This window comes from Bombyx mori, chromosome 24 (assembly GCF_030269925.1).
Source record: "Bombyx mori chromosome 24, ASM3026992v2".
Taxonomy (NCBI): domain Eukaryota; kingdom Metazoa; phylum Arthropoda; class Insecta; order Lepidoptera; family Bombycidae; genus Bombyx; species Bombyx mori.
Genome location: NC_085130.1, coordinates 18,978,418 through 19,001,780, shown reverse-complemented (window position 1 = coordinate 19,001,780; position 23,363 = coordinate 18,978,418). Strand labels below are relative to the sequence as shown.

Genomic DNA, 23,363 nt, shown 5'->3' with positions numbered 1-23,363 from the left:
CACTGAGTTTATCGCCAGATCTTCTCAGTGGGTCGCGTTTCCGATCCAGTGGTAGATTCTGCGAAGCACCGCTCTTGCTAGAGTTCGTGTTAGTAACGTCGTCAGGTTTGAGCCCCGTGAGCTCACCTACTAGTTAAGGTTACGCTGACATAGCCTCTCAAAGCTATCAGCTTAGGTAGGAAAAAAAAAGCATAAAAGAAGAGCATCACTCTACTTTCGGATTTTAATACATCACTGACTTGATAAAAAGAAATGCACAATGCAAGAAATAGGGGATAGGGGCTTGTATTTGTTTTATTTATTTTTAACATTTATTAGTACTTAGTTAGTTACGAAAACGATTGAGATTTTACTTTTCTTAATTAATTTTCAAAATATTTATAGGTACTTATGGGATTTAGGGAGAATTTTAAGCAAAATTAAAAACCATAGAAAAAAGTTCATAGCTTTATAGTTTCTAATTCATTTCCTTTGTTTGTAATTAATTGAATTAGTATATTGTTCATTTTCTATTTGTATTGTTGAACTCTTTGTGTGCTGACTATTGTATTATTATTATTTTATGGATTTTTTCTGAAATAAAAATGTTTTATTATTATTATTATTATAGCAACACTTGCAATGACAAAGTTTTAGGACATTCAATATTTTCGTACTCATAAAATTTTGCTAACACAAAATTTATAGACACAATTTTGAGAAATATTTTTCTTAAGCATGTACAAACGTAAGTATTTTTACATCTAGTACCCAAAAATAATTTTCTTGTTCTACATGAGCAACACAGAAATTATTTTTTATTCTGGTTCAAGGGTAAAATCACAAAAGCGGCATCAGTATATGTGACTATTGACACACTATTGAATGAGTACAAAGATAAAATTATTTTTAAATTTTGATAAATAATTTTATGATTGGTGGTTATTTTTTTCAATTGAAGATTATCTGTGATTCAATTAAGGGAAAATTGGTTCCCGTGGTTACATTGAAAGAAAAAAAATGTCAACTTGTGTTTGACATTGACAGCTTGAAGTATGACAATTTCAGAACGTCAATCTGCACCAATCAAACGAACTTTTTGACGTCTAGCTAAACCGATATTTAGGGTAATGTGCCGACATTCATTGAATTTAATGTTATAAAAAGTTCGCTGAAACAAACCACGAAGAGTATTAAACATGACAAGACAAGTGGACGTGAAAGCATTAATTTCCCATCTAGTCAGAGGGGATGGCGCCGAAAAATGTCGTATTTGTATGGGTGAAACAACAGAGGGCCAAGTTTACCTAGGAGATACTGTAATGGTGGACGGAGAGAAGCCCGTGACCTTAGCTGAACTATTAGAACAAATCACGGGAGTCGAGGTGAGCTATGTAAAATGTCTAAATAAAGTTGCAAAACGAACATTGTTTATTTTCTGTGAAAAACGGAACGGCGTGTCCGCGCGTTCATTACAAGATGGCCGACAGAAGCTATGTGACGCGAACTTGCCTAATGTTTTTTATGTTTTAGATTTTTCAAATTAAACAATGTTTGCTTTGATTTTCTTTCTATGTATAATTTCTATATTACTTTATATTATTTAAAAGAATTGTATTCGACTTTTATTATTATAATTAATTTGAATATTTTACAATGCGTTTACGGAGATTTGCAATGATGACGTAATATTATATGCTTTAATATTTAAGTCGAGTAAAGTAAATATTAAAGATATTAAACAAAGTACACAATATCTGCTGTTAATTCATCACTTAAAACATTATATATTGATTGAAACCCATAAGCTCACTTTAATCTCTGATCAAAACCTAGTCTTACAAAAAAACAAAAATATGATAAAAATTTTGCTGTTTGACCGAGAGAATGGTTGCAGGTAACAGTGGAAGATAACCTGCCCGACGTTCTATGCTCGGCCTGCTCATTCTCAGCATTATCCGCAGCAGAGTTCAGAAACTTCTGCCAGAAAGCCATAGAGCAATGGCATAACACAGTAAAATTACTGGAGGAGGTCACCACCTTGCATCCTGTAAACGCATCCAAAATTTATGCTGTCGTATCTGACAACGAAATATCCATCACCGAAGACTCATTAAGACAAAATAAAACAATCAAACATTCGCCTATTAAAAGTAAAGAATATGGTAAAAGCTTACAATGCTCATGTCCGAACTGTGGGAAGACATTTTCATATGCATCAGATTTGTATGATCATTTGAAAGGATCGACGGACTTGACTCGGGCTTGCTATGTGTGCGCAAGGATAATGTCTGAAGATGATCTGGTGGAGCATCTAAGAGAAAAACACAATAAAAAGCCATTCAACTGTAACAAATGTGCTGTTCTGCTCCGCTCATACAAACATTACAAGAAGCACATGGCAGACGCTCACAGGCCCGGTGTGTGTACGTGTGGAGACTGCGGACGATCATTCAAATCTCTGCCGGCATACAACGCTCATCTATCAGTACACACTCCAAAGACCTGTCCAAAGTGCTCTAAACTGTACCGAAACCAAACTTGTTACCTTTATCACGTTAAAAGGTGCTGTGAGTTGAGCCGGGAAAGCCGGGAAATACATCAAACGAAGAATAAACTATCGGTTTTGGTTAAGAGTGATCAGAGGTCAGTCAAAGTTGGTCTCCGGGGCAGTAGGAACACTGAATGTATATGTGACTATTGTCAGAAGAGGTTTGCCGGAAAGAAATTTGTAGCGACTCACATTCAGATTGTGCATATGAAATCCACTCACCGCCCCTGCGTGTATTGTGGAAAATACCTCGCTGCTGCTCACATACCAGTCCACTTGAAGAGGCATGAAACATTGGAGACCTTCAAATGTGAACTATGCAATATTGTACTAAAATCGAAACTAGGCTATCAACAACATCTAAGACTACACTCCGGAGAGAAACCTTATGTGTGTAAATACTGCGATGAAAGATTCTCTGCTTCGTCAAGGCGGTCCGAGCATGTCCGCAAGGCACACAGACAGAGTGATACGGTCTTGAGACACTCATGTGCCGTCTGTCCTGCTAAGTTCAGGCTACCCTACCAGCTCAGGAAGCATGTTTCCTCCGTACATCACATAGACAAACCAGGGTCCTTTGATTGTGAAATTTGCAAAGTAAAATTTGCAAGTTGTAGAGCTCTATTGGTTCACCACAGAAACATTCACACGTAACTAAAGATCTCAGCTGATACAGCACATACATACATAGAGAGGGAGAGAGAGAGAGAGTATTCTTTATTGTACACCAAAAAAATAAATAAACAATGCGATACATTAAATACAAAAAAAGTATAATTGGCAATCTTATCGCTAAGAGCGATCTCTTCCAGACGACCATCAGGTGGACAAGAATAATTTGGAAACGAATTAATTAATTATTATTATTACATAACTCACATTATTTTAAAGTTATTCAAGTGTAGTGAACTAATGTCCATTTATATATTAACGCAGTGATTCCATTATATTTCTCGTCCTTAAACATATGATATTGGTTATTGTTGATCTTGTTAGTATTTATTTAGATTAATACACACACAATATTTAGATTAACAGGGGTCTACAGTCTACAGGGAAAATCTATTACATATAACAATGGATTCATAATAATGGAATAATATGTTGTTACATGTCAGTGTGTAACATTATTAGGATGCCAATTATTTATCCGTTCAGTGAATATATTAAAACTAAAAAATATATTAAAAAAAATATACATAAAACAGTAATCCCCCATAACACGGTAGATTGCTTCCGCGTTATAGGAATCGCGTTGTAGGAGAAATATTTCATAACGCGCTTGTATCATACAACCCCACATAACGCATTATATACAAATATAATACCAATATTTTTTTTAATTAAATCTGTAGAAAACTAGGAACACTAATTTAATAAATTGATTTAATTTCAATTTTATAACAACGCAATTGACACAATGTGCATAGGTGTAGCGAAATTAAGAGTGAATTTTATAAATCATTACAAATTTCACAGTACAGAAATATAACGTGTGAAATCTCCGGGGAATATCGAGATCGCGTAATATAAAAACGCGTTATAAGAGCAACGTGTTATAAGACGAATTACTGTAATTCTACTCAATCGAAATGTTACATAGCACTTATCACCATGACTAGTTTGAATACAATTGTTTTCTATCTAGAAACCTATTTCTTAGACTCTAAAGCTGCGGAAAACGGTCTTCGAATTTGTGAAAAAATCATAAAAAAACGAACGTCTAATTATGAAGTAGGAAATCTGGCGCTTAAGTAGCTCATACTTGACTTTCTTATCTGCCCATTCTAGAGCGTGGTCGCAACTGACTGATGAAAATATTGTTTTAGGTGGAGAATTCAACTCTATTACCAAACAAAATATGCAAGCACTGTAAAAGTAGTTTACACGATCTTACGCTCTTCTTAAAATTATGCATAGACTCATTCAAACGTTGGAGCACAACGGCCAATTATTTGGCCAACATTGGGCTCGAGAAAAACGCGGCTACTCTCTACGTTGTAGCCGCAAACGATTTTCGAACTTACCGCAGCAAGAGAAAGATTGAAAATCACTCGCAACTTGTAAAAGATTTGGGAGCCAAAATCAGTACGCGGTCGGCACGCATGAAAGGTCCAGAACGTTCCAGAATGGCTTGTCCCGAATGCGGGAAGTGTTTTAAGAACGCGGTGCGGTTTAATGCTCACATTAGGAATTTGAAAATAAAGTATTGCACGCAGTGCGGACGTTTAATGAACTTGAATTCTTACGGAGCTCACGCTGAAAATGATCACAACGCGAGGGTGTTCCGATGTAAGAAATGCCCGGAGGTGTTCGCGAGGTATTCGTATTTGGAAAAACACAAAACCAAGCACATCGGTGTACATTGCTGCGTAGAATGCAAACGTAGCTTTCGCAACGCAACGAGTCTGTGGACGCACTTACGGAAACACCGACCGGCGGTGTGTGCCTGCGGTAAAAAGTTCACGAACGGAATATGTTTTAGGAAACACGGAAAAACGTGCGTAAGTAACAGGGGCGCCGTTCGATACGTCTGCGACTATTGCTCGAAAGAATACAGCGTCAGGACTACCCTCAAATTTCACATATTCAATGCGCACATGTCGCTAAAGAAATTCCAGTGCGATAAATGCGGAAAGGTTTTCGGTAATCGTTCTCACCTGGAGGAACATGGTAATTCTCACAACAGAGTCGCAGATAGATTCGTGTGCGTCCACTGCGACGCGAAGTTTAGCACGAGACGAGGCCACGAGAGGCACGCGAGGAAACACGATGTTTGTAATACCAAAGTCCGTTTTGGATGCCCGAAGTGCTCTAAGATATATCATCAGAAGGGGCGATTGGACAGGCATTTGAAGGTCAAACACTGATTGTCGTGATGGCCTTACCCAGTGTAGCCAATAACAGAATTTACAAATGGAATTAATAATTCAGATTATATGGCAGAAACCAGAAAATAACTTCCTAACCAAAGGATCGGCATCTTGTGTTTTGTGTTAATATTTCGTGAAGACGGCTAAGACTTAGGACACTAATAATAATTGGGAAATCATTGATAAAATGTAATATTTAAAGAATGCCGAAATACCCTGAATGTTTGTTTTGAAGCACTAAGTTAATCCGATTAATTAATTGTTTCGCGATATAAAACTGGGAGTCTTATAGTAATGCTATTAACGCGAAAATGAAAGACTGCTTATCTCGCAAATAGCAAGGGTGAGCGGACTGATGGCTGGCGTGGTTTCAGGTGGCGGACGAAGACGCCCTTCCACCCGGGGTCTGCAGGCATTGCTCCGAGGATACCATGGCCGCTTACAACTTCAGACAGCTGTGTGATACATCGAAAAAGCGTTGGTCCAGTGCCGCGGAGCTTCTATCGCGGATTCACGCGAACGCCGACAGTGGAACTCTCTTTTTCCTATACGACGACGCTATCTTGCTCCTGAAGGACAAAATTAGCACCACAGATACAAGAGCGGCCTCAGAATTGCTGAACTCGAAGTTTGACGAGGAAACAGAGCAGAAACCGCGCAAATACCAAAGATCGTATCAGCCGCCTCTAGAATGTTCTTGTCCCGAGTGCGGCAAGACCTTCCAGAACGTTCAGTATTTGAACTATCATTTGAAGAGTTCGTTGAATTGCGCGTGTAGAACCTGCGCTTTGGTCATGCAGAAGAGATTCATTCCGGAGCACATGAGGGTCGAGCATGGCGTCTCCGTGGCTCACTGTCGGATGTGTTATGCGGTTTTCGAAGACCAAGAGTCAGTTAAGCGTCACTTGCTATCGTCTCACGGCCCTAATTCGTTCTCTTGCAATACGTGCGGCACCGGCTTCAGCGGCCAGAGAGCCTTGCGCGCTCACATGTACTCGCACACGTTGTTCGACTGTAAGTCCTGCTCCAGGACATTTGAGAATCGTAAATGCTTCAAGCATCACCAGAGAGGATGCAAACGCGAGGTCTCGCCAATCGAATCCACGTTCATATGCGACTATTGTAAAATAGAATATAACAAAAAACCATCTCTGAAAGTGCACATAATACAGAAACATTTGAACGTGTTGCCGTATGTTTGTCAGAAGTGCGGGAAGCGGGCGTCGACCGTCGCGCATTTGCAGTCGCACCTCAGGACCCATAACCACGTGAGGAAGGTGTTTGAGTGTCACTGCGGTGCTAAAATGACCACGGAATTGGGTTATCGGCTCCACCAGAGGATACACTCTGGCGAGAAGCCCTACGAGTGCAAGAGGTGCGGCGAAAGGTTTTTGTCGTCTTCGAGGCGCTTAGACCACATCAAGAGGCGACACATGGGCACCCAGAACATGCCGCACGCGTGCGACAAGTGCCCCGCGAGATTTCTAAGACCCTGGGAACTGAAAAAGCATTACTCAACGATACATTTCGATTTTATTCAGATACCAGACAAAGCACAGGACGTGCCTATAAAGCGACGTTTCAAAAATAAAATATTGGACTAATTAAAAACGTTTAGATGTGAACTTCTTTGGTTATTTATGTGGCTACACTTTATAAGTGGTCGAAAGTGGGGAAAGAGAATGAAAAGGGACGGTTCTTGTATAAACGCCATGCCTAAAAGCTAAACGTATAAGTTTCACTATAAAGTGGGGAAGGTCCGAAATTTAATTGTCTCGCATTCGACAATCACGCTATCAAGTTACTTACCAAGCTTGCTAATTGGACGTTTAGGACGGTATAATGAAAAAAGCTTCCTTTTAAATTTACTTTAATAGGAAGATAAAAAAACGTTTATTTCTTTGTCTTACGTGAATGTCAGCTACGTGCTAATTCAGGATTTGTATCTGACCATTTGATATGAGATCACAGAACGTTTCTCAAAATTATTCGAGACAGAAGTGCCTCGCTATGTTTTTTTTTTATTACCCTCTCTCGTTTGCTAAGTACGTACTGGCTTCGTACGTTTGTCATCTGCACTGATTCGTAAACGCAATAAAAAATATACTCCACTTATACTATACTTATAGTCTAAAGTGTATATTATAATATGTAAAAGTCGAAATGAGTTGGTTGTGCTAAATCAATGAACTTTTGGATACAAGGCACGATAAATCGCATAATACCCGCCCATTTTGAGATATGGAGGTCGAGATCTTCATGGTATTGTATTAAGTATGTATATTGATCTTGGTAACCACATAACGGTATCGCTGAGTTCTCATCTGCGATAAATAAATACCGCATTCGCGAAGTAGCTATACTTGAGTTGTTAGGTCTCCTTCGGATGCGCTCGGGTGGCTGTTAGCAAATCCCATCCCTCCTGACTGAGAGAAAAAGCCTTCGGGCCACTAATAAATAATCCATCCTAAAAATATATATATATATTTATTGTTTAGATGGGTGGACGAGCTCACAGCCCACCTGGTGTCAAGTGGTTTCTGGAGTCGATAGACATCTACAATGCGCCACCCACCTTGAGATATAAGTTCTAAGGTCTCAGTATAGTTACAACGGCTGCTCCGCCCTTCAAACCGAAACGCATTAGTGCTTCACGGCAGAAATAGCCAGGGTGGTGGTACCTACCCGTGCGGGCTCACAACAAGAAGTCCTACCACCCGTAAAAATATAATATATAAATATATTTATATATCGATTCGTTAATGCGGTCAAGTCGATATTTTACTGATTTAGTCATTTATGTTAACACGTATTAAAGTATTAGTCGGACCATGATTGCAGATCAAAGAAGATCCCCTGTGTCCCAACGGGGCCTGCGTCTCGTGCGCCAGCTCCGCCTTGGCTGTCCAAGAGTTCAGAATGTTCGTTCAGAACTCACAAAAATCCTGGTACAAAGTTATAAATAGCCTGTCCAGTATAACGGCGCCGGTCGTACCACAGGTGAAGTCTTTATGCGCATTCGTGAGCTCGAACGACTTGAGCGTGCAAATCACGAAGAATTACACGACTGGCGACCCTAAAGCGTTGGTTAACAGGTTCCAAAGTAGAATTTCCAGGAAGCCGCCGAAGCGATTGCGCGTGGACCGCACCGGTCCTGACTGTGCGTGTCCTGACTGCGGGAAAACCTTCTCCAGCCCCCATTTCTTGAACGCTCATCTAATGAACAGCGGGCAGAAGGAAGCCTGCCTCATTTGTGGGGATGTCGTCTTAAGACGCGACCCCATGCTTGCGCACATGAAAACCGTCCACAAAAGCACCTTTTACCTGTGCAAGGAATGCCCCTTGCTTTTTACAACCGAAGCCGACCGCGTTCAGCACGTGGCCAAACATCACAAGCCCGGCGCCCTGACTTGCTCCGACTGCGGTAGAACCTTCCCTAGGAAAGAGTCCTTTGATCACCACACGCAAATGCACATGGTGCGAACTTGTCGCTCCTGCGGCTGTCAGTTCACTAACCGCGGTTGCTACAGGGAGCACAGGTCCCAGTGCGAGCCGGAGGCCAAGCCCGATGTCCATGGTCTCCCGCGGACGAAGCGCTACAACGTACGCGATCCCGCCTCGTTTACTTGCGATTACTGTAATAAGACATACTCCTCGCGACCTCAACTGAAGAATCATATACTCTGGATCCACATGGACATTCGACCTCACCAGTGCCAGTGGTGCGGCAAACGTTTCTACACTCCGGCTAGATTGGCGGAACATTCTGTGGTCCACACGCGCGTCAGGAACTTCGAATGTGATATTTGCGGTGCGAAATTGGTCAGTAAAATGGCTGCGGTTTACCACAAGAGGCGGCACACGGGAGAGAGGCCCTACAAGTGCGATGATTGCGGCGAGGGCTTCATATCCGCCTCGCGTAGGACGGAGCACGCTAAGCGAAGGCACAACAGGGGTAAGAGGCTTCAGTGCCCCGAATGTCCGGCGACGTTTATCAGGAAATGTGAGGTTCAAAAGCACAGGATCAAAGCCCACGGCGTTACTGAAGTTTATAACATTATAACAGATATGAAATCGTGAGTGAGGCTGTTTGTCTCAACTGGGGCTAAGGACGCGTTCTTACTTTGGTGTATTGACATTGTTCGTGTCAATGTCTCCGCATTTAAGGCCAGTGTCGTCTGACAGAGCATAGTTGGAACAGGGACAATCTTTTTGTAGTATTTTTTTTGTAAGTGCTATTATTAGTTAGTGAATAAATTGTAAATAATAAAGTTATATATTTAAACATTGGTGAACCTCTGTCACGCGCCAGTGCCAGGGGCACAGCCAAGCCGCTACCTACAGTTAAATATTGTTCATAAGCCTCGTTTGAAGAAGGATATGTCATAGCGCTCGGGAAAATCCTTGGAGGAGAGCTCATTTCAAAGCCGGATTGGTACATGGCAAAAAACAATCTGTAAACGCCCTGTGGATGAACACAGTGGCTCCAGGGATGAACTCTACTCCGGTGGCGGGCGGTGTGATGGTAAAAATGAGATGGTGAGGTCATCTCAAACAATTCCCCAGAGCACTCTGATGTGCTGAGTTTTTGAGTTTCAATTTACCACTTTTAACCGGATACTTTTTCAACTATTCTTAAACGTAAAGCAGGTTACTTACATCTACCCTCCATTATCTTTCAGTTTTTGATATTTTTGGTTTTGAACTGAAATCTGCCAAGTTAACGTGTTCTTTTATTTCTGTGGTTAATAAACTCTGACAGGGCTGAAGTGATTCTACTGAATAGCATCAGTCGTTTATTATTTAGTAGGTACATATCTTCTGCCATAAGAAATTGTCAGCAACGCATGCATGTCAAAAGTACATAAATCTTCTATTCTGATTGTAATCGTGCTGTCTAAAAAGCGTTCAATATTTTTGTATGAAAGATGAAGAGGCTTCACTGTGCAATTAAATTTTGTTGATATCAATAAAAATGTTTTTAAAGAAGCACCTTGCAGTTTTCATAATCCTGTTGGTTATGTTTTAGTGCGGATGGGATGGGATGAGGGTGGTGGGTGAGGATGGATGAAGACACTGTAGCTACGGTAACCGTGCAACTTAACCTAAATATCAGCCCGCTGAGTTTCTCGCCGGATCTTCTCAGCGGGTCGCGATTCCGATCTGGTAGTAGATTCATTCGTGACGAGGCTGCTCTTGAGTTGTTAGGTTTCCTGTTGCTCGCCCAGCTGTCCTGGTGAAACTGAAAAAGCCTCCGGGTCGTCGGTAATTCTTCCTTCATAAAAAACACTCGCTCATAGACTTAAAGCCAGCAGCACAACTACGCCCCTGTCTAACATCGCGATCGCAAACAGTGCGCGATTGATGGACACGCGTCTGGAATTGAATACGAGTTTGGAAAGGGAATTAGCGCAACAATTGATACCTTCAGTTCTAACACTAGGAGCAGGCTTAGGGACCCCGGTAACCGTACTCGTCGAACTCGACAAAGAGTTCGACGTGCAACCTAACCTAAACACCAGCCCGCTGAGTTTCTCGCCGGATCTCCTCAGCGGGTCGCGATTCCGGTCCGGTAGTAGATTCATTCGCGAAGCAGCTACTCTTGAGTTGTTAGGTCTTCCTCGGAGGCGCTTGGGTAGCTGTTAGCAAATCCGACCCCTCCTGGCTGAGCCCTTGCTCGCCCACCTGTCCTGGTGAAGCTGGAAAGGCCTCCGGGCCACTAATAATACTTCAATCATAAAAAAAATATTGCGCAACAAACACGTGCGTGTTTCAAAGCAGTACTGTCTCCTGTTGTACACGGGAAAGAAAATACGCCTCCTGAAGTCCACGTGGAAGATGAAACCGCACCAGTGCGATTTATACCTCATACGTGAAAGGGTTCATTCGAGTGGATATTCATGGCCGAACACGCACAACTTAAGCAAGATGGCCTCGCCACAACGGCGGGAAATACTTTACAAACAAAACAAAAAATCGGCCGCATCCTCAATTTTCCTAACCTCTATTCGATTAATAATCATTAAAGGATCACAACGTAAATGTTAGTTATTGTTCATTTTAAATTGTGAGTAATTATCGAAGACCGTGTTTTATGAAATTAAATCGTTTTAGTGTTTGTGTTCATGACCCGAAAATATTGGTAAGTATTGTTATGGGCTGGGGCTCAGGATGAATAAAAAAGTCACCGAAATACTACATAATTAAAACTCAATTTAATTATTATAGTAATTGAGATAGACTTTACCATAACTCGATTCTTGGTTTTCGAGGCGATCAGATCGAGGTTTCGCTTCGAATAGAATTAATTGCCTTTTAAGTAGTGATCGAGGGTTGAAATGTTATTTGGTTTCAGGGTCGTTTTCAAATTTGGGGCCAAAAGCGAGTTATTTGATTTAATTCTCATAACCTTATTGTTACCGTAATTATAAGTACAATAGATTTGTTGTCCTGACAACAGGCACGTGGTCCTATAACTATATAGGTATTCGTAAGCACTGTAAAATTAGGAGTTATACATTAAATCCAAATCTCATTCATATTACTGGTTAGACATTCAAATTCTAACTTGTTTGCTATTTTTCCAGTAATGCGTGTTCAAATTCGGCAATTTTATGTAATCAGTATATAAAACAATAATAAAGGAAAACTAACTGGACATTAGAACATCATTAAAAACAAAAGAAGTACGATTTCTAAGCCTTTTAAAAAAGTTCCTATTTAAATTGTCATCCGTGTTGGCGTTATCAAATGCGTAAAATGAAAAATATATTATAAATGAATATAAATAATATTACAAATACATGAGTGATTGAGAAAACACTACAACATTTAATAATGTTTTCAGACTTTAAGAACAAAGAAATGACTTATAAAAAGTCACTCAATTTATTACTAACGCTCATCGCGGTACCGGAAGTGTTGTCATGGACAATAGACTTACCGGAAATACGTAAATATGTCTTCGAAAAAAACGAATTAGAAAAAAAGGAAGAAAACAAAAGATTAATGTACAAAAAGATGTTTGATGATTTCAATATTGATTCGCTAAATCACAATGTGGATAATAAAGAGATGAAATACGCACGAAAATATGGCTACCACTCGTATATGGAGAAGAAAGTAAGTTATTATTGGACAATCAATCATTTGCACGTCCTAAGACTGACATTAATAATGGGTCATTAAGTTACGAAGTTATTATTCTAACCACTGTAGGCAGACGAGCATACGGCCCACCTGATGGTGAGTTGTTACCGTCGCCCATGGACTTCAGTAATGCCAGGGGCAGAGTCAATCGCTATTTATCGCAAAGTAGAACTAGTGTGCTTAGTGCGGGTTTTTTAACGTTCTCGACAGCGTTTTTTTTTTTTTTATTGCCCTTGTAGGCAGACGAGCATACGGCCCACCTGATGGTGAGTGGTTACCGTTGCCCATGGACTTCAGCAATGCCAGGGGCAGAGCCAAGCCGCTGCCTACCGCATAAAAGTTAACTCAAATTTGTATGGAGTTGGAACAGCGCCTCTAGCGGCAAACGTAGGCAAACGTTCCAACTCTATATAAATTTGAGTTACCTAACCTTTACGCCCCTAAGGTCCCCCAATAGAGTGCAGTAGAATGGCCTCGAGCAGGGAGAGATGGCGGGACATCATGAGACGCATCAACTCTGCCCCTTTCAACACTACTTTTTTTTTATTTTTATTTTTTCCTACCTAAGCTGAGAGCCTTGAGAGGCTATTTCAGCATTTGTAGGTGAGCTCACGGGGCTCAAACCTGACGACGTTGCTAACACGAACCCTAGCAAGAGCCGTGCTTCGCAGAATCTACCACCGGATCGGAAACGCGACCCACTGAGAAGATCCGGCGAGAAACTCAGTGGGCTGTGTCTGAGGATTAATTTACTCGTCGAGCCCTTCGTCGCTAGCGACGGGTTCGACGAGAACGGTGACCGGTGCTTGAAGTACCTAGAAGCACCGTTAGTGGATCGGGAGGATCCGAGATGACGTGAAGCTTTTGCACTATGGACTGTTCATAACAGTACATAGCACAGGGAATTTATGTGAATAAAAAAAAACAACAACCAGCACTAATATCTAGGGCTGCAATCCCTGTTGGAAGAAGCAATGTCCCATCTACTATATTTACTTAGCAGATTTTAACGGACACATTTCACACACAGAGACGGTTCTGCTTACCTCTACCCGCCATAATTTTTGATGTTTGTGTGCTGTTAATTTTAATGATACTAGAAAAAGCCTTATACCAACAATCCGACTTGTAATGACTGACGAAAGCCACGCAAAATTTTTGTATCAAAATCTCTTGGGCGAATAAACTCCGATTTAACCTTCTATCCATCATCTATCCTTCAGACCACAGCATTCATTTCTGGACATAGCCCTCAAGCTTCGCCACAACGATGGGTCATGGCGCTGCTAGCATACAACAGATCCCCGCGACCCTCATCATCTTGTGGGAGATCTACCCACGCTACATCTTCCGTTATAACTATTAAACACGACATAAATTTAGCGGCATAAAGCAATTTAAAATTAGTGTCGAATAGTTGGTTAGATCCAGGTGGCAACGGATCGGCTGCATTGGACATCAATTGGAGAGGTATTTGGTCAGCAGTGGACATCTGTAGGCTGAGATGAATAAATACGTTTATATTTTTTATTTGTATTTTTAATACGCTTTTATTAGCTTCAGACGTATGTAACGGAATCTTTGAACATGATTTTGACACCCTTCAAAACGTCGGATTAACTCGAAAATTGGTATAGTTATTAAGGACCGATGACAATTCAATACTAAAAAAAATTGAAAATTAACTAAAAAATGAAATATAAATAATAGTTTAGAAAAACTAAAAAAGTACATTTTTATAGATAATCTAACTACAAACAAGAAAATAATTTTTTATAAATTTGAATGAAATATAGTGTAAGAAAAAATGATTTTATTGTAAAAAGCGTGGGGTGCTTTTCAGGATATTATCAAAATAACCATTCTACTCATATCTGTTCATAAAATATTTATAACTGCTGATACCATGCACCCCACGCTTTTTTTTACAATAAAATCATTCTTTCTTACACTATTTTTAATTCAAACTTATTAAAATTTATTTTCTATTTTTTAGTTGGATTTTTTATAAAAGCGGATTAGTGGATTTTTTATTTTGTTAGTTTTTTTAAACTATTATTTATTTAAAGTTGCAACACTGTTCTAGGTTTCCGAAATAGTTCACGAAGGGAGCGTTTATCTTGAAGGTCTTCGAAGGTCAATTGAACAGTATGCTCTCACTCTGGAAGCCTGTAACAGAGCGAACAACGAGGTGACAATGTTGATAATTATTTCCATATTCTCATATCGTCAGATAACAACGAATATTTTATAATTTGCGTAATTAATTGGTGTGGGATCTCTTGTGAGTCCGTACCGTACCGGTAGATACCACTACCCCGCCTATTTCTGCCGTGAAGCTGTAATGCGTTTCGGTTTGAAGGGGGGGGTGGGGCAGCCGTTGTAACTATACTGAGACCTTAGAACTTATATCTCAAGGTTGGTGGCGCATTTACGTCGTAATAGGTCGTAAAACGTAGGCTGTACACCGCAGGAAAGCAAATCCAGGAATGTAAAATTCAAACAGAATTGAGGCCATCAGCGTAAAAGTGGCTTTTTTTTTTTTTCGGATAGAGGGCCGAACCTCCTACGAGGTCTCCGCGCAAAAGGGGCGCGCGGGGTATGTGAGACTCAACGATCTGCATGGTGTTGTAAGCAGACCGCGGGCCCAAGGATTTTAGGGCCCACCCACTAAACGACTCCCCTGCACTCTTACACCCGACGATCCCCTCCGAGGTCAGAACCCGGATGAGGTAGGGGGGCTACCGCGGTCAACACTACAACCAGACGGCGCGGCTCACCCCAAGGACGCCCGGCCGACGGAGCCTTCGAGGCGAATCGAAGGCTCTGAAACGTCAGCCGTCTCGGTACGGCAGCCCGTCGAGCCGCCCGGACGGTGCCGCTGGTGTCCCGGAATACCCCGCTGGACCAGAACCAGCCTGCCGGGTCGGGACGCGATACACCGTCGACTGGTCGCTCTATTCACTCCACGGCAGCGCGCTAGAGTGCTGGTAGCGCGCCGCGCGGCCTCACCCCCTCAGATCGCCCCTTGACCTTCACCGGGGGGAGGCCGCTACCTACAGGGGCCGGGACGTACGGGCGTATTCCCGCCTCCGGCCCCCGGCTCGACGGCGACGGATCGGTGCGGATAGGGAAGAGCTCTCCCTCTCTCGCTCCGCCGCCTCCTTCTGCGAGATGGTGGACTCGCAGAAGTCGAGCATCGCCTTACAGGACGCGTCGCTGCCGAGCATCGTAGCCACGACGCGCGGCAGCGAGAGGTCCTCTCCTATGACCGCGACGAGGGCGGCGCGTTGCTCGACGAATCCAGAACAACGCGCCAATTTATGTTCCGCAGCGTAAAAGTGGCCTAACCCACAATTTTTTATATTCAAGCTTATATGACGTATATTGGAATTTATTTAAAATATAATGAAATCTGATGAAAAACCGGCCTATCCATAGTTTCACCGATAGATAACAGATAGCTTTGTAAACATTATTTTTGCACGTATTGTTTTTTTACCTACTCAAATTCAAATTCATGAAAATTCATATAGTAAGCTTAGGCCACTTTTGCGCTGACGGCCTCAATTCTGTAATTAGACAATGATTTAAATAAAAAACTTCATAAATTACTTTATGTTACAGAGCACACCGTGGCTTCCAGCTATTGAATTGCCTACTGAAATAACCGCTAATAGCAACACCACTGACCTACCTGGCAACATCACCAACATACCTGGCAACATTAGTACAGTTACCAACAATCAAACCAATATTACTCCTAGTAGCAATCTAAACGGGAACAATACTAACTCTCGACTTAGCAACCTGACCAGCACTAGACCGGGACTAGCTGCTGCTGGGGTCCCTAGTAGCACGGCATACAACAGTTCGGCAGGATTCGACGTCCGCACCTTCCTATTAGCGCTGAACGAGACCTGTCAGAGAGTGAGTCGGGCCAGCGAGCACGTGAGGCGCCTGGCAGGACTCGCCATGTCGACCACCAGGAGGCTACAGGACTTGGCCTACGCTGATAAGTATCAAAAGGTACTGCTACACTTTTATTTGACGAATAAAAATTGAAGTGAGGTTGGTAAAAGAGTTTTAACTATGAATGTGGAAGGATATAGAAGAAGAAATGGATGGATTGCGTGAAAGACGATATGTGTAAGAGGGGTGTGAGCGAAGAAATGGTATATGATAGAGGAGTGTGAAAGGAGAAAACATGTTGGGCCGACCCCAGGTGACTGGGAGAAGGGCAGGAGAATGATGATTTACAGGACAGTGTAGCATAAATATAGGTTTTGACAGAGGTCGATCCCCACGCGCAGTATCGACCTCATCACCAGTATTACGAAAGCCACCACAGTACAATGTGCTCGCAATTCTAACAGCCGCCTTTAATGGAGGATCATCGCTCGACGTGTGGCTGCCTTGGGAACGACTTTGCTAGGGAACGACTTTGCTAAGAGTATCCGACTAGGAAGTATATAGTATAACTGTTGTTCCAATTTTTTTTTTCTACCTATGCTGATAGCCTTGAGAGGCTATTTCAGCATCTCCTTGACGTCTAAGTGAGCTAACGGGGCTCAAACCGGGAGTGTTGCTAACACTGGCCCTAGTAAGAGCAGTGCTACGCAGAATCTCCCACCGGATCGGAAACGTGACTCCCTGAAAAGATCCGACGAGAAACTCAGTAGGCTGTTCCAATAATCAAACCCTCGACTTTATATTTCAAGGCGGGCTATTTTTAAGTTCTTGTAACCGCTCGATGTCAGGTAGATTACGAGCTCGCCTGAATTAGTTATATTGAAAAACCAAAGATTCACATGTCTTTAATCCTTGAGTCGTGTCGTGTCTGTTTGATCTCAAACTGTCTCATAGTTATTAGCGTTTTAAATCTAACGGTATTTCGTCACAATAGATTAAACCGATCGAACATCGAAATATAAGCTTTCTATTTACATAAATTTAAGGATGCAGATAAAGAAGAGAACGAATTGATATTGAAACTGGCCTGGCTCTTGGATAGATTAGCTCATCTCACCGGATTCGAAGTTAATCCCAAGGATTTCTTAGAGGCGACGACGACTAGTGAGTAACTTTGATATTTATGTTATTGTTTACTGGTGGTAGGACGTCTTGTGAGTCGGCACGGGTAGGTACCACCACCCCGCCTATTTCTGCTGTGAAGCAGTAATGCGATTCGGTTTGAACGGTGGGGCTGCCGTTGTAACTATACTGAGACCTTAGAACTTACTTCTCAAGGTGGGTAGCGCATTTACGTTGTAGATGTCTAAGGCCTCCGGTATCCACTTAACACCAGGTGGGCTGTGAGCTCGTCCACCCATCTAAGCAATAAAAAAAAAACTTTCGTCCCAACTTTCACACGTGTACTTTTGTTTCATTTATAAACCACATAATCATTCCAGCCACCACCTCATCTCCATTTCCAACGTTCATTCCCCCTGACATAATGCAGACGCCGGAGGAAGTAAAGAATTATCTCATGAGATGTCTCAAGATGAAGTCTGAGGTGCCGGCCATAGTGCGCTGCAGATATCCCCTCGCCATTCCGCCCATGGTCGCGTCACTGTACAACGTCACCGGTGAGAGCAACGGTATTTTTGTTACAAATGAAAGTAGTGTTTTTTATTTCCGACAAAGGCCTCTCATGGAGTCTGGCCAAATGATCTATCAAAGTTAACAGGATTAATAAGGACTTAGAATAAAAAAAGTTACGCGCTGGTGTTCGGGATAAATAAGTCTACCGAATTACAAGTTAACACTGTATTGAACACTTAAAACACTTTAAAATTCTCAATTCGCTTCTTCCACTTCGCTTCAAGTGATCCGTTCGCTGTTTCGCTTCGAGTAGATCCGATTACTGACTGACTGCGTGCCATCTCTTCAACGCTTGTATAGTCGAGACGAAATCCCTAGAATCATCGAGAATATTCCACACATTTCTAGTATTGTGTTTCCGCTATCTGACAAAAGATGGCGTTGTACTTCGCGCGCGTTCTAGATGTTACTAGATCCTTCGGTATTCGTTCGACTATTCGGCGATAGATGGCGTTATTCTCACTCGGCGTAACAATACTTAGAAACAATGCCTTGAGTCACGACAAAAAATATCACAAAGAAATTCTGGTTTTGTTTTCAGAAACCAGCGCAGATTCCGAGTCGTCCTCGTCAACATCAATTCCAGATATTCTTGAACCGATACCAGACGAATCATCTCTAGAACTTCTAATGGCAACCGATGACAACCCCTTAAGAGAAATCCCAAAATCCATTGTCAAACGATCTTTACACAGGAACCCTTCGCCGAATCTGTCAGATTTGTCAGCTGTCAATGCGAAACGTAACGTCAGAGACAAACCAGCTCGGAATTTTGCGAATTTTCACCTCAAACACAAAGTCTGGGCGAACTCTGAGATAGAAGAAGCCGCTTCGGGAGATTTCACACGCGCCCGAAGCGTGAAAAAACGTTCGCTCGACAACGAAAGATTCTTATTGTATCGTCTACTCCAAAATCATAGACATGACACCGGTCTTAATTACCACAAACACAGACCCGGAGTCAGTTATAGCCATAGCAAAAACGTTGTCGACAAAATCAGAGAGCATTTGGCGCGGATGCGGCAGATCATCGACGCCATCAAACGCCGCTCTGTTAAGAGATCGAAACGGTCTCTCAAATACGAGAGGATGAGTTTGCCTCGCGTCTCCGAGGACCCTTTCCAGGACATCAGCTTTTACGTTAAAAACAAAAGGGGTACGAATTACCAGCGTGACGTGGCGCAGGCGGCCCGCGTGCGCGCCGGCCTGGAGCGCATCTACCAGACCGGGAACATCGAGGTCGTCAGGCGCTACGGGACCAACTACAACCCGCTTATTCCCGCGCCGCTTTACGCCGGCGTTTTAAAGACAATGGCGGATGCTTAGCGCGATTAAGACAATAGATTACTACGCTAAATTCTCTATTTAAAATAAGGAGGGTAGAGGCAAGGAGAACTGTCTCTGTCTGTGAAAAAGTGTTCGTTAAAATCTGCTAAATAAGGGTGGCGCTACAGTAGCCACCAGGTAAATTTTAAAAAAGGCGCTGAAAGTTATTTGGATAAGATAGAGAAATAAAAAAAGACGAAAGAATTGTAAGCACTACAAAATCACAAAAAGTCTTTTACTAAAAGCTGATAAGAAAATGCAATCGATGTCTGGGTTTTACCACAGCAATAATTTTAGGTTATATTGACGAAATTAGTTTGGACTACGTAAACATGTGAGGTCTTGTACATGACACTGTCACTAACTACTCTAGTCATTAAATATCTTAAATTTCCTAACTCAGCATACTTCAGTCAGTTAACAACTGCTCAATTCATATCACACCCTGTGCCTATGCTAATACCATTCTGGAGGATTTTTGCACTGTTGTTTAGTGCTGAAAGTGGGACACTTTCAAGCTTCTCCCATATGAAATAGTTCTCCTTACCTCCACCCTCCATAGTTTAAGTGGCGCCCTGGATGGCTTAGATTCACAAACCAGCCCGGCAGATGGCGCTGCATACGGTATCTACGTTATTTTTCTATATTGCAACTAAACGGCTGGATCGACTTGAATTAATTTTTATGTATGCATTCACAGGACAACGTCTGTCGAGTCCGTTAGTTATCTATATATTGATACGCGAAGCAAAAAATTTGTATCCCTTTTTACGAGCGCGGATGGAGGAGTATGAAATTTCCCACACTTATAGAGAATATAGAGAAGGAATGCAGTATGCTATTTTTTTAAACTATGCTTAAAAATACATAAAATTCATTAATTAAATACATTACACATACTACCATGTATTTGACACACACACGCATATACACTCTTTTACTTATTGTTAAAGTCTGTGGTCAAATTGAGAATAAATTAATATTGCTTATATTATCTTTAAGATTGTCTATTAGTGTGGTCTTGACGAAATCTATGATTAAAGAATGACAATAGAACCGTAATAATGTTCAAACTTATAATTTCAATTAATTATAGTCGAATTTCGACTACTGCGGGGACCACTAGTAATTATAAATATAATATGTAATTGGTATTATATATTGTTAACGCATCCCGCTTATTTCTGAAGGCGGCTTGAACGGTGAGGCAGCTCTTGTACTCTTGAATGGAGACTAAGGTCTAATTAAGACACAATGTGAATTGCGTTTACGTTATTGATGACCATGGACTTCTGTAACCTATTACCAGCAAGCTGGCCGTGACCTCGTCCGTACGTGCACGCAATAATACCGATAATGTCATAATATCAAATAAAACAAATTATTCGCAAAAATATATTTTATTACTTATTTTAAAAGATTTTATATAATTTATTGATTACGTTAAACTCATCTCTCATCGATTTTATTATTGGGATTGTGTGTAATGTTGACTGAGGAATAAATTAATTAACTCCATGCAGTCTTGTGTTAGTTAAAACAGTAGAACTGTTAGCGCACAGACATTTTTACAATCATTATCGATGAGTAATTATACAATATAAACACTTCATCAGCTAAAACCTAACATAGCATATTTTGTAATAAGGTTTTTGAATGTACACGCTCACAGGTACACACATTCACAGGTAAATAAAAGATTTTAACCAAACTATTTAACGACATAATAAAATTGTAAAAATCAACATCACTATTATTTAATGGGTGGTTCTTTTTATTGTACTATAACTGAATAATAATATGATGTCTCGACTTATGCCAACGCCTTTACGGCCATCAGTTACCCGATGTTTTAGCCTTATTCGCCTTACAGTGTTGCCATATCTGTCGAGCCAAGACTTTTGGGTCTTATTTTTATCATCATGACGCATTTAAAATGCTATGTTAGGTTACAAACTTAAATAACAAATAATAATAAAAGAATATTAATGAGAAACACGTTTTCTTATCAATGAAGAATACAACAGTTTGAATTAACATTAAAAAAAGCGTTTTAGCATAAAATTTGACACATCGAAGTCTTTTATGATACAAAATTTTGTTTGTAACATATTTTTTAAAGTAATAGTAATAATAAATCGAATAATATTCTAGAAAGACACGTGTATTTGTTGAATTTTGATTCCTTTAACAAACAAAATATACATAGCGAAAGTTTGACAGATATTTGACGTTTCTCTTAGTTTTTTTTTTTAAATATTTAACTTCAACTATAGCACGAGTAATGTTATTCAGTAATTCTAAGTTGCAAATACAGAGGTTATTTTACCATTTAAATATAACAACATTATTACCATTAGTATTTTGGTCCCTATGTGTATATAATAAAATTTGTGACATTTTTCGCAAGGAATGTGAATGGTGAGCGCGTTGAGCCCTCGCGGCCTGGTACCATCACCCTGCTTATTACCGCAAAGCATTAATGTCGTGTAAAAATAAAACTACTCTTTTAGAAACGATTTGATTAGAATTAAATTGGGTATTCTTGACAAATAGCGCTGCTCACAGTGCGGGAGAGAGATAGCTAGACATCCCCGACATCTTCCGATTCTCAAATGCTAATTACGTAGTTTCAAACTACTTCGGGCGTCAACGGAACTTTCCTAGTTTCCTAGAAGGATTTTTAATTATCTAAATCTAAAATAAAATACACTTGCAAGTAGGTACGATCAGAATTTTCTGTGCAACTTCAACGGTTTGTTGCCATGCCGCTAGTGCGTTGCCACATTAAAAAAAATCATAAGAAGTGTAATATTTAGGGTTGCCCTAAGCACAAATTGATTTTGAAGCTGTCGTCGATGAGCCATAACAATGTCTAAATTAAATTTAAGTCTTTTAATATCGCGGTAAAAGACAGGGCGGTGTTTACAAAGGCGATACTGTAACATCATATTCACTTAACACCAGAACTATAACATTACTAATTAAATATATACCATTAATGAACATCTATATAGATGCTTCTAGAGTTCCGCTTCAAATTTTGACCGGCATTGAACGAATTAAGAAAATATTTTTATTATATTTAAAAAAAAACAAATTTAATGCATTTTTAATTAGAATCATTAGAAGCTCTAAGTGGCTGTGTCTGTCACAGCTGAGCTAACCATCTCTCATTATCAGAATGACGGTCCACCATCGAAGACATTAAGAAACTTGCAAACCAGGAATGATACCGGAGTGGTCACGTCAGTGGTGCCTTCTTCGCCTCCTACATGTGACTCTGCGGCCGCTTCTTCTTGCTGAAGAAGCCTCCGAAGACTCCCTTCTTCTCTTTCTTGTCTTTCGTCACACTGCTCACGGACAGCTCCGACTCGCCCGACGACCTGGAGGATTTGGAAAGTGCTAATTATTAACAGTGTTAGTAACTCTATCAGGATGAGCCCGTGAGAGTAGGCTACCAAAGATTAGGTTTTTTTTTATTGCTTAGATGGGTGGACGAGCTCACAGCTCACCTGGTGTTAAGTGGTTACTGGAGCCCATAGACATCTACAACGCAAATGCGCCACCCACCTTGAGATATAAGTTCTAAGGTCTCAGTAGAGTTACAACGGCTACCCCACCCTTCAAACCGAAACGCATTACTGCTTCACGGCAGATATAGGCGGGGCGGTGGTACCTACCCGCGCGGACTCACAAGAGGTCCTACCACCACCTTCTATTCATATCTGTTCATAAAATATTTATAACTACTGATATCATGCACCCCACGCTTTTTTACAATAAAATCATTTTTTCATACACTATTTTTAAATTCAAATTTATTAAAATTTATTTTCTATTTATTAGTAGGATTTTCTATAAAAGCGTAAATATTT

General features: G+C 40.9%; 3 protein-coding genes across 10 annotated transcripts in view; 2 read left to right on the top strand and 1 right to left on the bottom strand.

Annotated features, from left to right (window-relative positions):
- The first annotated feature begins 1,033 nt into the window (after window positions 1-1,033).
- On the top strand, window positions 1,034-10,395 carry LOC101739728 (zinc finger protein 91). The gene is made up of 5 exons (XM_062675553.1): window positions 1,034-1,364; window positions 1,877-3,180; window positions 4,563-5,304; window positions 5,778-6,892; window positions 8,250-10,395. The coding sequence occupies exons 1-5, from the start codon at window positions 1,179-1,181 to the stop codon at window positions 9,481-9,483; spliced, it is 4,581 nt and encodes a 1,526-aa protein (XP_062531537.1). The 5' UTR covers window positions 1,034-1,178; the 3' UTR covers window positions 9,484-10,395.
- A 1,845-nt stretch (window positions 10,396-12,240) lies between these two features.
- LOC105841475 (uncharacterized) lies at window positions 12,241-20,879 on the top strand. Its single transcript, XM_021347313.3, has 6 exons — window positions 12,241-12,525; window positions 14,639-14,743; window positions 16,180-16,581; window positions 17,511-17,628; window positions 17,967-18,143; window positions 18,701-20,879. The coding sequence occupies exons 1-6, from the start codon at window positions 12,241-12,243 to the stop codon at window positions 19,483-19,485; spliced, it is 1,872 nt and encodes a 623-aa protein (XP_021202988.3). The 3' UTR covers window positions 19,486-20,879.
- The window catches only part of LOC101739867 (spectrin beta chain), a 123,243-nt gene continuing 120,746 nt past the window's right edge, over window positions 20,867-23,363 (bottom strand). For all 8 annotated transcript variants that reach the window (XM_038019870.2, XM_038019873.2, XM_038019871.2 and 5 more), the window contains one exon: window positions 20,867-22,871. In XM_038019870.2, coding sequence (XP_037875798.1) covers window positions 22,757-22,871 — 115 coding nt within the window. In that variant the 3' untranslated portion in view covers window positions 20,867-22,756. The remainder of the gene's footprint in view (window positions 22,872-23,363) is intronic.